This window comes from Galendromus occidentalis, unplaced genomic scaffold (assembly GCF_000255335.2).
Source record: "Galendromus occidentalis unplaced genomic scaffold, Mocc_1.1 scf7180000077475, whole genome shotgun sequence".
NCBI classification, from domain to species: domain Eukaryota; kingdom Metazoa; phylum Arthropoda; class Arachnida; order Mesostigmata; family Phytoseiidae; genus Galendromus; species Galendromus occidentalis.
The window spans coordinates 1007083-1023381 of record NW_003805463.1 but is presented as its reverse complement, the minus strand read 5'-3'; the positions used below and the strand labels follow the sequence as shown (position 1 = coordinate 1023381).

Below are 16299 nucleotides of genomic sequence, written 5' to 3'. Positions count from 1 at the left end.
TCCTCGTTCTTTCCGACTCCGTTGTTCCGCATCTTCAGAATCCCAGACGATGCATGCCGAGTTGTCAACACTTCGTTCCCGCATCTTGAACGGCGGAGCTTCTGGTTGTAACAAACGCCAGTTCGTCGGTGTCGCGTCGGCTAGCGTCAGTTGGTAGCGCTACCGACATGCAGCCGCGGTGTGTCGCGACAGCGGCGGCATCCGAGTTCGCGTTCCCGTAAATTCTCATCTGTCCATTCCACATCGTCAAATCTGCCAGTAGAAGTACTTGTTGCTTGGCCAAGTTCATCTTCGTTTTTGAAATTTCGCCTCTGAGCTGTCGTTTCGACCAGCTTCGGATGAAGCCGAACGACGGCCCCGTTCCACTTGGTATCAGTCAGGATCCGTTGCTGGGGGAGTTGTTGAAGTGTAATAAGCTCTCAGTCGAAGTCGTCGCTCGATGGCATCCGTGGCGCCGATATCCTCGACTATCAGTACGGCTGGGAGAACTGCGACTGCGTGGCCGTGTCGTTCGACGAGCATGGCCACCCGTCTTGCGAGAGGAGCCCGCAGTCCGCTTGGGACTTGAAGTCGAGTCCGCTCGTGCCGTAAGGATCCTGTGAAAGCATGAGGTTGTCGCCGACCGAGAATTGGCTTCGTCCTGTATCGCCGATCTGAGACGCATCGTTCTGGGGTTGGGTGAGAACGCTGCCGTCGCCTCCCTGAGTCAGTGGGTTCTGGGAGAAGAGACTAGCGTCTTGGCCGAAGTTCTGCGTCAGCTGATCGTGCTGGGACATCATATGGTTCGAGTTCGGAGTCGAATTGACACGGACGGGTTTCTTCGTCGCGACCCGAGCGCCTTTAGTGGATTTCATTCTAGACTGCGCGGCCTGGAAGAAAATCATCTCGATCAGCGGATCCCCGTCGATAAGAGAGGAGAAGAAAACCTACGATCCTCTCGACCCGGTAGCCCTTAGTCTCACTTACCGTCTGCTGCATCGACGGCATCGAAAAGTATCTTGCAGGCCCGTGAGGCAGACCCGGACCGTGTTGGCCCAGATGAGTCATGAACATCGACATGGGCAGCGTGGTCGACATGTTGAACGCTGAGGGTGCCGTGCGTTCCGATGAAATGAAACTCATGGGATCCCTCCCGTAGGGTAGAACATTTTCGGCCCTCCACTGCGCCTGTTGTGCGGAGTAATGGGACCCCGGTCCAGTACGGTCCAAGAGCTGAAAATCGAAGAAACAAACTTGGGTCGGATGTAGAGCGATCCGTGATCGATAGAGTTCCGTCGATCGAGAGAGAGACAAAGCAGCGGAATGAGCGGAGAAACTCACCCCACCGAGCGAATTGGAGCCCGATTGCGAAGAATCTCGGGTGAACATGGCGGTGTTCATGAAATGACATCCCGGATTCGCTGAATTCATCATTTTCTTCGGCCGCGTTATGTGCAACATCGTTTCTCTGAGATTGGTCAAAGGACCCTCGACAACGACGCTGTTGTTTTTGTAGAACGCGAGTAAATGGTTCCACAATGGCTGTTTCGACAGGACTTTTGGGTTGCCCACAATGATAATGCCGTATCGAGCTCGGGTGAGAGCGACATTGAGACGCCGCGGATCGTTCAGGAAACCTATGCCCTGGTGCTCATTGGATCGCACACACGACATGATGATCAGGTCTTTCTCTCGACCTTGGAAGGCGTCCACGGACGCTACCTCGATGTCCTGGTAGAGCTTCGAGTGCAACGAACCACTATATTGCATGTACTGTACAAGGAAGGCCCTCTGTCCTTCATAGGGTGTGATGACTCCGATCTGCTCGGGTTTGACGGAGCTCTTCAGGAAACGAGTGACAATTTTCTCTACTAGTGCGGCTTCTGTGCGGTTCAGATACGAAGTTCCACTGGCAGCTATTTCCTCTTGCCCGTTGCAACAGTAGAAAAACATTGGCTTATCCGGCTGAGGGAATGGGAAATCGACGCCTTTGAGCCGACGTTCCTCGGCGTAGACTCCATTCTGTAGCGAGCCCTCGTAGAAGAAGTTAGATGGAAATTCCGAAAGCGAGGGATGCATTCGGTACTGCACTTCTAGCCGGAGCGGTCTGATTCCCAACACCACGAGTCGTTCGAACAATGATTGAGAGAGGCCGGCTCGCGCGGCGCCTTTACACATCACCACTGGACCGAGTTGGCAATGGTCGCCCACTAAAATCAGCTGTTTCGCTCCGAGGACCACCGGAACCATGCACTCGGGCTCGGTGGCTTGCATGCACTCGTCGATCAATATCGAGTGGAACTTGAAACGAAGAATCCGGGGGTCCCCGGCTCCCACACATGTGCAGCATATCACATCAGCCGCTTCGAGGAGCTCGCGTTCACACAAGCGTTTCAAAATGCGGTATCTCTTCTCGTCAGCCGACGAAAGCTCTCCGGTTTCGTCCTTGAGCTGTTGTAGCTTTTTCAACTCCGATATGTGCTGGCTGGCGTTGACTTCCATGTTGCGGACCTGGTTGTGGAGTGCCAGGAAGCTGACGGGGGAGTTGATGGCTTCTCTGCTCTTTGCACAGAGTCTGACTACTTTGAGTCTTGTGCGATGAATTTTCTCCGTTAGCTGATCGACAGCGATGTTCGACGGAGCGCAAACCAGAACCGGACCGTGACCCTGTTTAGCTAATTGATAGACGATTGTGGCCGAGGTCACAGTTTTTCCCGTTCCAGGAGGACCTTGGATCAAGGACAAGGGCCGCTGGAGCGCGTGTCGAACAGCGTAAACTTGCGATCTGCAATGAAGAAAATGGATATATCGACCGCTCGGAGCGTGTCCGACCCGGAATGACGAGATCGTATCGGGGAAGTCTCTGTCTGTCAGCGATTAGGGTAATAGATTGAAAAGTCTCGTGATTACCTGTTGAGCTCAGGTAGGTTCGGGGCAGAAAACTGCTTGGGCAACTGACAGCGGAGGACGATGTCCTCCACATCGTGACCGAGGAGTCTGTGGTAGATGTAGGCGGACACAGATGCCTCGTCGACAGCAAATTTGCGGAGGGCGGCCTGCATTCTATCGAAGGACGTCGATTTCCACACGAAGTCCACAACGAAATTATGGGTGCATTCGGAGGGTATTCCGGCGTTGGTTTTCATTTCGATACCAACTTCCTCGGAGTAATTGTCCGGGATCTTGATGACGTGCCCTACCCCCGTCCATGGCTTGTGCAATTCGCCTGTGGGGAGAAACAAATCTCCTTATTCGTACGACAGTTCGGAGTCGCTTCCTCAGGGAGAGCACTTTCGTTCGGACCAAGAATCTGAGTTTCACTGATTGCAGCTCACCCAAATATCGGAGTCGGAGCTCGTCGCCATGCATCAGACGCATGTCGGTATCGCTGCGCGCGATGGCAAAGTACGCGATTGCTTTCTTGTTCAGACCCATGTCCCACCGAACACTTATGTCTTCCTGAGTTTGGCTCTCTTTCAGCTTCTTGTCGTAATCTGCTTCCATCTTCACCAGGGGTCCGAAGATGTTTTGATACTGGTAGCCGTCTTCGTACCGGAGTAGGACCTGATGGGAACAACCTTATCGTAGACCATTTCCCACATCCCCGACCGATACTGCGCGGAGAGGCGCCGAGGGCAACTCGTGGGAGGAGCTCTCAGTGGCCAGAAGGACGTCGAGTCCGCTGGACTCCGAGTCTTCAGCATCATCGCTCACCTGTTGAGGCTCCTCATCGACACCGGGTCTCTCAAGGTCCTGGAAGGTCGCGTCGACGTTCTCTTTCCAGAGTTCCTCTAACTTGCCCATTTGCTGAGCAGTTATCTGTCGAGCTCTTCGCTGTTCATCGTCCGACGGCGCTTTCACCAGCCATGTGAGGAAACTACGATCATGAATGAGAGGTTTCCACTGTTCTGGATCCCAATTCATGTCCTGGAATGAATCAACGGGAGATTTCAGTGATGACGGTCGGCGTTGTCATCATCGGGAGGACTGATTCGAGTGCTTATCCCAATTTCTTCGACTTCCGAGCCGTCCGAAGTCCGAACGACCAGTGCGCGTCAGCGAGACAGAGGAAATTTTTTGATCACGAACCTTCAGGGTACCCTGAGTCCCGCAAGGGTGTCGACATAGAAGCACAACCACAGAATCCGCTTTGGCTGGAATGAAACCTAAAACAAACACATTCCGACATCCACACGTGTAACATTCGAGCACTGTTTCGCCGAGCGGCCCGTCTCGGTGGAGCGTAACTTCGCGATGCTTCGCTCTCACCAAATGGTTGACCATATGACTGTGGAAGAGATGAAGCAATGCAGACCTTCGTAAATCAGCCTCGGGTGGATGTTGATGAAGTTTACGGATACAATATACGAGACTCTCCCTCGTAAATCTATGCCAATCACCTTCCGGAAGTGCTCCCTCTTCCATTGCAGAACCACTTCTTGCATATGTTGCACTGCATGACACAGCCAGGGTCGTGGATACCGCAGTACTTGCAGGCGTGTTGGGGTAATTCTCGAGGCTCGACTGCATCCTCTTGTTCGTCTTCGAAGTTCAGCTCAGCCAAAGCTCCACAGGTTCTCACCAAATCTTCCTCCTGGATATCGAGTAGCTGCAAAGAATAATCATCTTGATCACGATCATCATGTAAATTGTAAAGTGAGACCGCGGTGTAATATGAGTCAAAGTTCAGGAGCTCCCGAACAGCGAAATTTCAGCGCTCCAACCGTAGGATTGTGTTATTTCGTTCGAAGTTCCGAATTCGAGGGGCGTTCGCATGATGAAAGAACGGAGACGAATCTCCTCCCTCGCGGGATTCAATGTATGAGCCATAATCTAGGAGAGTTGAGGATAGTCCCCGGGAAATTCGCGATTCTCATCGCTCCCGATCTCCTGTATGCCGCGCTGCTTTTTTTTCGATTCTGTACCCCCGACATAATAGTCATAGACAAGGAACTTTCTTCTCCCCCTCCATTTCTGGCTCCCGATGCTCTTCACGTCGTTATCTGCTCCGATCAGATGAGGATTCGACGAGAAATCGAGAACCTAGACGGTATCCTCGTTTCACTCTGGTTCGAATTGGTGGAAGCTCGCGGCTCCGTCCAGAGTCCCTGTCTTCGAGAGCCGTCTCGATAGCAATCAAGATGACAGCCAACAGTCGATGCAGGTCGGAAAACATGAGATGGAGCGACCCTTCGTGATGTTTAAGGGAATCAGCACCCGATGTTCTGGCGTCAAAGATTGTCCTGGGACTCAAATCATTCGGTGAGACTGGCGGCTCGAGTCGCCTGTAGCGCGTCAAGCGAGCATGTCTGAGCGGATTCTCTGCGGTCGCTCGACAGAACAACAGCGAACGTATTGTTTTGAGAGCCAAGGAACTTCCTCTAAAGAACGTCATATCTCTGTCGACTGCCTTCGCACATATAAGCGAAACCGATTCGCTCTCGTCCGAGGCGGAATCGAAGGCATTGTGGGAGCGTTCAACGAAATAGCTCAGGCGGCGCTCAGTGTCAAGCTCACCTGTGATTTCGAGTCCAGCTGAGATTGCTGACTCTGACTTGGCACGGTGAAATCTGTGAAATCAAACTGCGAGCCTTGTGTATCGGCCGCGATTTCTCCGGCGACATCGTCGAAGAAAGTCAGCGTTTGGCTCGATGGCCCGAAGTTATCCATGACTGTGCTCGATAGCCGCTCACAACGTCAGCAAAATGTTCACTTGCGGAGAATCCAACCTAATCGGCTCGCCTCACTTCAGCTTAGCGAGGAGTGGAACAGTCGTAACTTTCTCGGCTCTCCCGACGACAACATCAGCAGCAGCACTCCTCCGTGATCGCCAATGGCGATCGTCGTCTGCAGACCTGAAATTCGGCTTGAACGTTCGCTCAAATGTTCACGGCGTTTCTTGTCCAAACTCGCGTACGACAGGGGAGCCCTGAATTTGGAACTTGTCAAGTCAGCGGGAAAAGTACAACAGATCATATACGGGATACAACTCTGCGAAAATTGAACTTGTTGACTAAGAGAGTGGAGGCGATGATTTGAATGATCTTCCCTAGACGTTGTAGCGAAGTCGGGCGCCGTTGCCTATTCGTCCAGCGCCAACATTGAGGCCAATTCATGACTACTGAGTGACTATCAGAGACATCGAACGCTATCACGAGTCCCTCAGCATCGATCAGTCGCTCCGCTGGAATCCATCGGCCCCAGCCCGCGACGGAATAGATTTGGGCTCGACGTTTTCAAGGGTGGAGGGTATCCCAAATCACCTGGCGACATTATTCGGGAAGAGCATCGACCCGCAGTGTAGTCCCAACTAGAAGGGACAGAATTGAGAAAGATAGTGTTCGACGCTCGCGGGAGAGACAGGGAAATCACGGTCACCTGTTCCTCAGGGGGTAACGCAACGTTATTAGCTCTATATTAATAGTTTTTGCTTGAATGCTGTATAGGCTTTATTCGACCTCGCTATCAAGTTCCGCATTTGAACCTCTCGTTCTACTCCAAATATACATATGTCCCTACATCATTTGTGACGAAAACGCATAAACTTGTGCGAAAGCTTCTAACAGGGATCATATCTCCTCACGGAGCTATTTGGCGTTCCTACAGCGCACCCCGAAGCAGCTGTGACTCCTCTGGGGCGTAGTGTCCACCCCGGAGAGACAGAATCGTATAGAGTATCGGCAGCCTCATGAATAAGATTGCAGAAGGCTACCGTGGAGGACAATGGGACAATCTGGGAGAAAAAGTGATTTCGTGACATGGGGAGTGCACTCGAGCTCGAAAAATTCCAGCCGACTTCAATAAAATCTTTTAGGAGAACGAGAGGGATTCCCACGTCAGGGTCTTTCTCGATCGGAAGTCAAAGGATGGAGGTCCTTCCGTCCAGCGAGGTTTTGATCGAATGAGAGGCCGACTCTTCGAGTCCGAGCATCTATTCATTCAATTATTGTTATCAGTAATCACTTATCACTGAAACATAGCTTGTCGATTGCTTTTTGACGAGTACTTTTGTCCACCCCTTTCTTGGCTCTCAGAAAGTCGATCGGAGCTGGGTCTGTGATTCGGATAGCAGGAGCTTGGTTGCTGGCTTCGATGATCTGATTTAGGGAAACCTGTCAGACGAGGTCTCGGAAAATTGACCTCGACCCATCCCTGCAGTATCTTTCGATTCCTTCCGAGGGCGGGTCATGAATCATGGGCAGAGCAAGAAAACCAGGAGCTCCGACTGAAGCGGCTCCCGAATACGCAGCAAGGGCACTGGGAATCAATTCACCATTTTCATGAGCTCGAGGAAACACATGTTCACGAAAACCGTCACCAAAGGGATTTGGACTCATGTATGATTCATTTCATCAATACGCGTCTTTCAGCAAGTGATCGCGTCCCGAAACTCTCCCGAGACTCAAGCTTGATCTCTAGCTCTACAGAGATAGAATCTAATTATCCCGGAAGTTGAATTGGACCAGAGCGTGTCATATGAGAGACGAGACTTCGTCGTAGTTCCTAGACTTTCCCTACCTGAGCTACCCTTCGCTTTCCCTCTATTCGCGACGAATTACTCCGCTAATACCGTGGCGTGCCTGCAGAGAGAGGGGACTTCTTGTTGTCTCCCGGGCCGGTTGTCCCCAGCCAACGACTCCAGCGCGGGATGAGGATTTCGAGGTTTTCCTTTGTGCCGCACGTCGGTCTACTGCTCTTCAAGGAAGCGCCAGTAGTGGTTCTAGCTGAGAAGTCAGGTCCTCGGTTATCTGTCTCTATCTGTAGAATGGAGATGCCCCGAAGAATACTCCTTCCATTTCACAAAAAGTTATGGAATGAATACTTTATCTTACGCGTACTGAAATCTTCACTCGACAAATCCAACGTATTCCACTCTAGATGGCCTCGATTCATACGCGGAAGACAACCTGATAAATGACAAATCATCGAGGAAGACGCCAGATCCGAATGACAGGACTCTTGCGAAGGATGGAGGCTCAGAACGACGAGTGTTTCGCCAGGCTAAGCCAGCTCCGTGAACAGACTTCTTGCTCGCGACTCTGAAGCTCATGCTTACTATTTGAACTTGTGAGATACTCTTCAACTTCCCTGTCAGGGAGAGAGAACGGTCCGGGGAACGATTCCGTTCGATGGGAGGATTCCATGGGGAAAACAGCTCCCATGAACGCATCGTGTTTTGGGCCAATCTTGAACGCGGGCTCGAGATGCAAGTTTTCCTTCGCGCACCAGAATGAAACTCCATCGAGACGCAAGCAGGGTCGCTACCGAGTAAGAAGCCCTATGAGGCGCCCCATGGATCGGATCTGTCACAATTCTTCCGCACAAATCACTGTCATCGAAAACGTGCTTCGAATACGTGCTTCAGCAGCAAAGGATCCCGACACCCTTCGAACCATTCTCAGTCAGAAGAATTCTCCGAGATGCGTATGGGTATTCATTTCCACGAGTCTGATGATGATGAGTCATCAGCCGCCCACGGTTCTTCCCTCCAGGTACTCGTGAATGTCCCCAGCTACCGCCGAGAGGGTACGCAGGGAAAAGACAGGCGTTGGGCTTGTCACAGAGCGCCCGCAAGCGCTTCATGAGGATGCCTCTAAGGATATCGTCTGCGTGTGGGAGGGGGAAAAAATACTCTGTGTTATCGGTAATCGGTTATATTCAGACCGACGGCGAGTTTCAGAAATAAAAAATTCGAACCCCTCCCGAAAGCGTCGTGAAGTGAACCCATCCTTATTCTAGAAGTGAGGGAGATTCGAAAGAGACCTGCTTGACAAGAGCGTTAGGGAATGTCTCTGGTTGGAGGCCGGATATACCTGCCAGCGGACGAGATTGGTCGGTGCCAACATACTCTCATCGGTAGGGAGTCTCTCGTCAAGTCTTACATGGAGAGGTCGATAGGGACCAGAGTCCACCCGACGGAGCCCGACAAAATCGCTCTGGCGAATAATGGATAGAGTTATCGCGGAGCCTCTGAGAGCGAGAACACGAAAGGAACGCCTTGCGTTGCCGACACCCTGGTTTGCTCGAAGCCGCTCCCCCTGCCGTACATCATGTACTCGGAATATTTCGATCCGCTTTCGAGGCTGTAGAATGCATTCGGGATTTCAGCCTCGGTAATCCAGCCGAGGAGGAAGGGAGCATTCCCTCACTAAGGAGACCGAATGCGGTCCCCCGGGTTCAGAGGAGACCTAAGGCAGGAACCCTCCCCTGGATTGTGTTCAGGCCTGCGCCACGTCATCTTGAATGTTGCACAAAAATCCACGATAGACTTCAAGCCTCTCCCGGAGGAACAGAGGGTCTCGGTCGCCATACAACCTCGACTTGAATGTTCGAAAACAGACCATTATGCGGGAACACCACTTCCTCTCTCACGGAAAGACGATCATCGTGGCGAATGAGATATTGCTGGAGCTCGCGAACAGCTCTAGCGGGAGGATTTGTTTTTACTAGAGTTTGAAAGCAGTACCTGTCGTCGTTCTCTAGCTGTTCTTGGAACAGCAGAATGAAAGCTGTCGATACCTCTTGCGATGGGAAAGACGGCAAGCTCATGGCTCCGCCTTGGAGGGCAATCCTTCGTTCGTGAGAGGAAGCTTCGGGATGCGAAAGCCGCGGAAGAATCCACCATTCCCAATTGTTGCTTAATTTGTACCGTCAGTAAGCATTCTTATCTTTTCAGAAGCCGCTCCTGATAGGTCGGAGGAGATCTACGGTCACAACCTAACAAGAGCGCTCCGAGGACCATCCTTGACATACATATGTATGCACCATCGGTGTCCTGTCCGAATCGATTCCCATTCGAATAAAGACTGTTTTGAACTCGGGCGCTTATCGTGTGAGGATGATGAATCTCCCGATCTCGTGGAGGCAGGGGATGAAGAAAGCTCTGATGTCTCGTCGAACTCTGTCGAGTTTTGGCCTTTTTCTGAGTTGTTCGTTTCTTCAGAGCCCCCGAAGACGGACGACGACGCCGACGAACGACCCTCATCCGGGCGTCGTCGCGATGTACTTCACTCGTGTCATCAATGCAGCTATTCCACGAACCGCTCAGACAATCTCAAGCGCCACATTGCGAGGATACATCGGCAGGACGGCGCCGGCTCGTCATTCACCCCCAACAACCCTCGCCCGAAGCCCGATGTCATTCCCCTGTCCTGCGACTACTGTACTTTTGAATTCTCAGACGCAGTTGAGCTACACAATCACATGATGTCCCACATCTAGTCCGCCGACGCCTTACAGCGTGGCGCTGCGATTCATGTGAAGGTTCCCATCCGTTGCAGCCCCTGTGATAACAAGGTGATCATGAATCTTTGAAATTCGGTTCCTCATCCCTCCTGATGATCTGCCTCTACTCGGCGAGCGCATCATTGCTGCGTGGGGATCATTTTGCCTAGCCCAATCATGCTCTGGTTCGCCGCCGATGCTCTCCCACACCGAAATTCGACGAGAGAATTCACGGCCTCATGAATAGCTTCGAGGAAACTACACTTTGTGCGCACTGTCTTAGCATCGTCCGGGGAATCAGAAATAGTTCAGTCCGAGAAGATCGGCAGGCATTAGAGGAATCGTGAGACTACTCCGGATCGAATCGGGTTAAGATACGAAAATCAGACAACGGGGGCGTGACTTCGAGCGCCTTCTCATTGATGCTGCGCACCTACAGTAAACCTCGACGCTCATATAGCGCGTACTGATCTTGATAAGATACTAGACTGCGATTCGAGTCGTACCTGAGATTTATCATGACTTCTCGTCGTAGAGTCCCAGAGATAGTTCGGGAAGGTCAAGAATCCTACCAAGTTCTGTGATATAGAGACGTTACGCACGAGTCAAGTCGTTTGGTACATATGATGGTGTGGGGCATAAACTGATGTTCACCAAATCATCTATGGACACCGAACAGGCTCTACACGGATTGTCTAGAGTCGGGGGATGTAATGAGCATTGAGCAATAAAACATATGGGCTTGATCATCTCCCCGCTCAATCATTATACGATCAAGTGATTGATCCCTCGGGGTCGGTGCGGGTCCTTGAGTCGATCTGGGGATCGTTGTCGTACGAGCTGCTCGATCGAGATCCGATCGTCAGCTTCGCGGTGGTTGGGAATGGGATATTCTCAAAGTCTGGCACCTATCCCGAGTATTTGAAAGATCGAAGATGGGTTCGACCAGAAGAAGGCTCAGAAATGGGGTGTTTCGGGTCCTCCGACACCGAGGTAGCCTACACACATACTTCTCAGCCGGAAAGGATGATTCCGCTTGTGAGAAATGGAAGGGTATGAGCCGAGTAGCGAATACATATCGTATCCCAGTGAGAGAAGAGGGTTGGAGCGTGTTTAGAGAGGAAAATGCCGGGCAGATATCCGAACGCAGGGTTCGCATTCCACCGAAGATCACGGAGCCGATTATCCGGATATTTCCGCGACATGGACATCAATGGTATCGATTTAGACGCTGAGTGACGAACGAGACACCTTCATCTTTATTAAGAATTATTCCGGTTGAGCTCTCCCTACACGATCCATGCTTCTAATTGTAGGTCATGTACCTCGGCGTAGCGGAGAACTTCGCGTAAGACTTTATCACCTTGTTGATGGCTTCGAGGAAATCTTTCTCTGTCGCAACTTTTCTCCTGGCTCGAATCGCGAACATACCGGCTTCCGTACAAACCGATCTGAAATCGAATGAGAGTTATCCTGGTTTTGCTCCTTGGTATACGAGCAGAAATGAAATGAGTAAGTAGTATCTTCAGCATAAACTAACCGGATCTCGGCACCAGTGCTGTTCGGGCACAATCTCGCTAGCAGTTCGAATCGAATGTCTCTCTCAACACTCATGGAACGCGCATGGATCTTGAAAATGTGAGCCCGACCCTCCAGGTCCGGGAGACCGAACTCGACCTGGATGACGGAGAAACCATCAAGTTTTCGATATCGTATCCCTAATATTGATGAGGTATAGCCCCCACGTCCAGACGATCGGCGGAGATTCCTCCTCTGAATATCTCGGGAATGACCCCTTACCTTTCTGTCGAGACGACCGGGCCTCATCAATGCCGGATCAAGAGTGTCAGGTCTATTAGTAGCCATCAACACCTTGATATTACCTCGAGGGTCGAATCCGTCCAGCTGGTTGATTAGCTCCAGCATAGTTCTGCGAAATAGGAGAAAAACGAGTATGAATAGAAAGAGTCCTCTCGACACCGAATTTTCGATGCTGACCGAAGACTCATCGGCTGAACCGAGAGGTTATGAGTTATGACCCACCTTTGCACCTCATTGTCTCCACCGGCTCCGTCGTCGAATCGGGCCCCTCCGATTGCATCGATTTCATCGAAGAATATCAGACAGGCTTTCTTGGTACGGGCCATTTCAAAGAGTTCACGCACCATACGAGCGCCTTCTCCGACGTACTTTTGGACCAGCTCTGAACCAATGACTCGGATGAAGCACGCATCGGTGCGATTAGCGACAGCTCGGGCACACAGGGTTTTGCCTGGAGCGCGAAAACATTAGCTATTTGCACTTGAAAACATTGCCGAGTACGGCGCTCAATCATCCGACCCGCAACCGGCTAAGCACACGTCGCAGATACTTACCAGTACCAGGTGGTCCAAACAGTAGAACGCCTTTGGGCGGTTCAATGCCGAGATTGACGAATCTTTCGGGGTGCAAGAGAGGTGTTTCAACGACCTCTCGTAGTTTTTCTATTTGCTCTTTGCAGCCACCAACATCGGTATAGGTGACATCGGGCTTCTCCTCGACCTGCACGTAGAGATTCAAGTCAAGTTGCGAATGCCGGGGAACGAGCGTTCAAGTAATGAGAAAACATGTCGATCACAGACTACCAACCTGCATCATTGTGACTGTTGGGTCAATTTTGGGCGGAAGAGGAATATGGATTTGGTACTTATTGCGATCTACGCCAACTCGCATACCCTCTTCAATGTCCGTGGGCGCCACCGATTCAGCCAGATCAACAACAAACTTGGCAAACTGCTTGACGTTGATCATGTACTTAGCGTCACCTTCACCGCCGGTGGCCGAAGGAGTCTTGATAATTTTTGTACAACGGGCGACCTGCAGAGATTGTTCAGGAATGAGAAATTTCTTCCTCTGGGGGAGTATATCCATCAAAAGCTGGCAAGGCTATCACCGGTATGAGAGGAAAGGTACAGCTCACGCGCTTCGATTTTACCTGGAGAGGCTGCTCGCTTTGCAGCGTCTGTTTGTCTGCTGCTAGATCCCATAGGGCCGGAGGAGCGAGGCCAGTGTCCGATTCTTTGATTCCGGTCAGCTCGTTGACTTTCTTGAGAATCGTCTGTATGTCGTCCTCGGCCTGTTTTATTGACTTTGTGTACTGCCCGGCTCCGTAGGACTTCAAGAGAGCGATGTCGCCCTCGTCCAAGACTGGAATGACAGCTGACTGTTAGAGAGACCCCTCGCTCCTGACAGACAGAAAATTCGACGAGACAATGAAAATGATGAGCTGGGATCCCTAAACGATTCTCGGCCGCGATTGTCCATGTAATATTCCACAAATGTTGAAGCTCATTGTTTCATCGATCACGCAACACTGACTGTTCCCTCGAATCGGGATACCAGCAGAGCCGATCAGAATCAAGTACTCTTCTGCGAACGTTCGCCGCAGTCCTCCGACTTCCGAACGTTCCGACCCCAACCAAGAATCTAAGAATCCTCTCGATAGCTCCCGTACATCTTTCCGAAGCGATCACGTTCATGGATGGTGATGTCGCCCGATCCGTATACTAACCTCGGATTTCCTCTTCTTTATCTTCCCCCTGCGGCTTCTCCTTCCTCATGTCTTCGCTGAGATAGTCTGGCATCTTGGGAGTTGCGAAGTCACTCGAAAACGGAGGCTAGGAATACAGCAGGGGCTATGTCAACTTTTTTCTTGCGAAAATGAGCGTCTTGTCCACACTCCTTCAAAAGCGCAACTCACTCATATTTACGACTCGGTGTGTTTCGATGTTATGAACCCGTGGAAACCCAGACACGAACGCTGGCGGCTCGCGTATCCCCGTATGCGTTTCCCTCTCCGTGTTTCCCAATCGGAAGCAGTTCGCGCCACGTTAGAGGGTATATCAAGTGCTGTGGCCCATTCATGTCCGCTCGTGATAGAATACAGAACCAATGCCCAGTCAGCTGGAGCCTGGACGCCCTGTTACAGAAATGTTGAAACTCGTCCGCACTCCGCACACACATGCAGGAGGGGAAATGATGCTGATGATGCTTGCTTAGTTCTGGGGCAGCATCGGGCGGTTCTATTGCCCGCTCTGCTCCCACGCTCGAGCTCAAAGATTCGATATAGGTACATTCTCCCTGTATGAACGGGGTCGGAAGGTGTGAGATGCCTTCGATGGTGATCTCTGCAGGATAACGAGTGAGCTCGGTGGAGAAATCGCTCTCCTTGCGAAGCCTTCTATATCCCGGAATTAATAATCCCCGGGTCGTGAACGACCTTCAATCATACTGGCAGCCCATGGCATCCTATGAAGACTATATTGCGATCACCTGGACAAGCTGAAGCTTACGAGACTGTGCGGGACTCGGATCCCTTCCTCATGATCGTCAGAGCGTGGTTCTACCTCGTGCCTATTGACTTGTGGTTGCGGAAGAAGTATGGGTGTAGCTCGTCCAATTTCGAGGCTCGTGAGGCTCGGATGGGATTCCCTCATCAGACTCGATGCAATCACGAGAAATTTCGTACATTATCGCTCATTTTATTCTGGAGGGTACTCGTGGAAGTGTACGGTTTTTACAAAGCTTGGAGACAAAATCTGAGGTGGAATCTACCGTCATCAGATATCGGTCCAATCGGTGGTTCCCCGAATGTCGTTGTGGACAGAAATGATGTAGACAGGAAATATCTTCACTGGGTTGAGTTCGCAAGTCGATACGTCTCTGCCGGCAGCTGGGTCCTTGTCGTCGTCCCGAATCGGTCAAAACAGGGTTCAACTCCAAGCAGACCAGACTCTTCAATGATACGGTCTTCAAGTAGGTACATTTGTCAAGTGAGGCGTCTCAAAATCGCTCCAGATGAATTTCGTGGTTCTGAGTTTCCATCCATCGCCGTAAATGTCGGGTGATTTCGCGCCACCTTGGGAGTCAATGATTTTTAGAAGAGCTCCTGAAGTCCAAAACGGCGCCGTTCGTCCCCCTTCCTTAACTCGAATGGAAAAAAAATCGAGAAGAATCCGGGGGGCGCAAGCCGAATCTGCTCCAAGTACCTGGTATCCTTTGGCTTCTCGGTGGTTGTACTTTCCGACGGTGCGAGGTGATTGTCATGGCCCCTGAGGTCCACATATTTTCGCTCGTGGTGTTCGTGGACGGGACTCATACTTTCTGAGGTCTCGTAATGATCAAGATCCATGGGTGCTATAACGCTGAACGCTCTCGCTTCGATGGCTACGGTAGCCATGATTACTGAAATCGGAACGAGAATCTAGTCGAGGACGCCCGAAAATCTGGAAGACTCAGCCGCATGTGATCCAGCACATGAGGCGAGGTACGTACATAGAGCTGTTAAAGCAATCCTCATGGTTCTTCCTTGTTCTCAGCTTTCGTTTTCGACAGCAGTAGCAGCAGGTAGATTGATGGTTTCCGCAGAGCTCCGCTGGCCTTTAAAAGGAAAACGGAGCGAGAGAGAGGAATGACTTGCTTATTGGAAAGAAAATCGACATCATGCTTCGGAAGCAGCCTGGAGACCTCCCGCAGATTTTCCCATCGTGTTTAGGATGTTCTCACTGTGCAGTCGAACACGTAAACATGATAAGCTCCGATACGGAGAAGAAGCAAAGAATCGGTAGAGGACGAATGAAACGATACAGGGAGGGGCACCTTCGATGGCACCCATCGTCTTCTGAAATTAGGGAGAGAATTCGATCAACTCTCCTGCATCGTTGACCCCCATGTTTATGGTGCATAGAGGCTAATCGCTGATCGTCTTTCCATTAGCCATGCGGATCGTGGAATCCTTTCGCATAATCAGCTTCCTCCTTCCGCTGTGATTTTCCAGCAGAACCATATCCTAGTATTGATAACGACCGTTTTGTTTTTCATCAGTGACACTCAGTCAAGACATTGACGTAGAGAAAATTCGAGAGCACAGGCGCGATGAAGTCAACACATATATTCCTCGGTCGACGCTCACGCAAGCAATCTCGACTATGTTGCTCCATTCTCTTGTCTAGCGAAAGGAACATGGTCCGATACGGAATGAATGGAAGAGATAGGGAGGTACCCGTGAATAATCTCAGATAGTGGATCGTTCCATAGCTCGTATTTGAATATCTCGAA

At 51.1% G+C, this 16299-nt stretch overlaps 2 protein-coding genes across 2 annotated transcripts; both read right to left on the bottom strand.

The window, feature by feature from the left end:
- Nucleotides 1–470: 470 nt before the first annotated feature.
- On the bottom strand, nucleotides 471–5779 carry Upf1 (Upf1 RNA helicase). Its single transcript, XM_029111880.1, has 9 exons — nucleotides 5497–5779; nucleotides 4380–4588; nucleotides 4069–4267; nucleotides 3694–3906; nucleotides 3315–3543; nucleotides 2890–3226; nucleotides 1321–2764; nucleotides 967–1212; nucleotides 471–869 (listed from the first exon to the last, which is right to left on the bottom strand). Exons 1-9 carry the CDS (start codon nucleotides 5647–5649, stop codon nucleotides 471–473), a joined length of 3429 nt encoding a protein of 1142 aa, XP_028967713.1. The 5' UTR covers nucleotides 5650–5779.
- A 5662-nt stretch (nucleotides 5780–11441) lies between these two features.
- Rpt1 (26S proteasome regulatory subunit Rpt1) lies at nucleotides 11442–13962 on the bottom strand. The gene is made up of 8 exons (XM_003744812.2): nucleotides 13754–13962; nucleotides 13178–13389; nucleotides 12832–13059; nucleotides 12579–12744; nucleotides 12247–12475; nucleotides 12004–12133; nucleotides 11744–11880; nucleotides 11442–11654 (listed from the first exon to the last, which is right to left on the bottom strand). Exons 1-8 carry the CDS (start codon nucleotides 13824–13826, stop codon nucleotides 11510–11512), a joined length of 1320 nt encoding a protein of 439 aa, XP_003744860.1. The 5' UTR covers nucleotides 13827–13962; the 3' UTR covers nucleotides 11442–11509.
- Nucleotides 13963–16299: the final 2337 nt, after the last annotated feature.

What these genes read in the sequence shown, in the direction of transcription:
- Upf1 (XM_029111880.1), bottom strand. Translation starts at nt 5,649, where the DNA reads ATGGATAACTTCGGGCCATCGAGCCAAACGCTGACTTTCTTCGACGAT. An exon ending in AACCTACCTGAGCTCAACAG is followed by an intron (nt 2,765 to 2,889) that starts GTAATCACGAGA and finishes TCTTCATTGCAG; the next exon opens with ATCGCAAGTTTACGCTGTTC. An exon ending in TGCCGTCGATGCAGCAGACG is followed by an intron (nt 870 to 966) that starts GTAAGTGAGACT and finishes ATTTTCTTCCAG; the next exon opens with GCCGCGCAGTCTAGAATGAA.
- Rpt1 (XM_003744812.2), bottom strand. Translation starts at nt 13,826, where the DNA reads ATGCCAGACTATCTCAGCGAAGACATGAGGAAGGAGAAGCCGCAGGGG. An exon ending in GTTTGGACCACCTGGTACTG is followed by an intron (nt 12,476 to 12,578) that starts GTAAGTATCTGC and finishes TTCGCGCTCCAG; the next exon opens with GCAAAACCCTGTGTGCCCGA. An exon ending in AGCACTGGTGCCGAGATCCG is followed by an intron (nt 11,655 to 11,743) that starts GTTAGTTTATGC and finishes ATTCGATTTCAG; the next exon opens with ATCGGTTTGTACGGAAGCCG.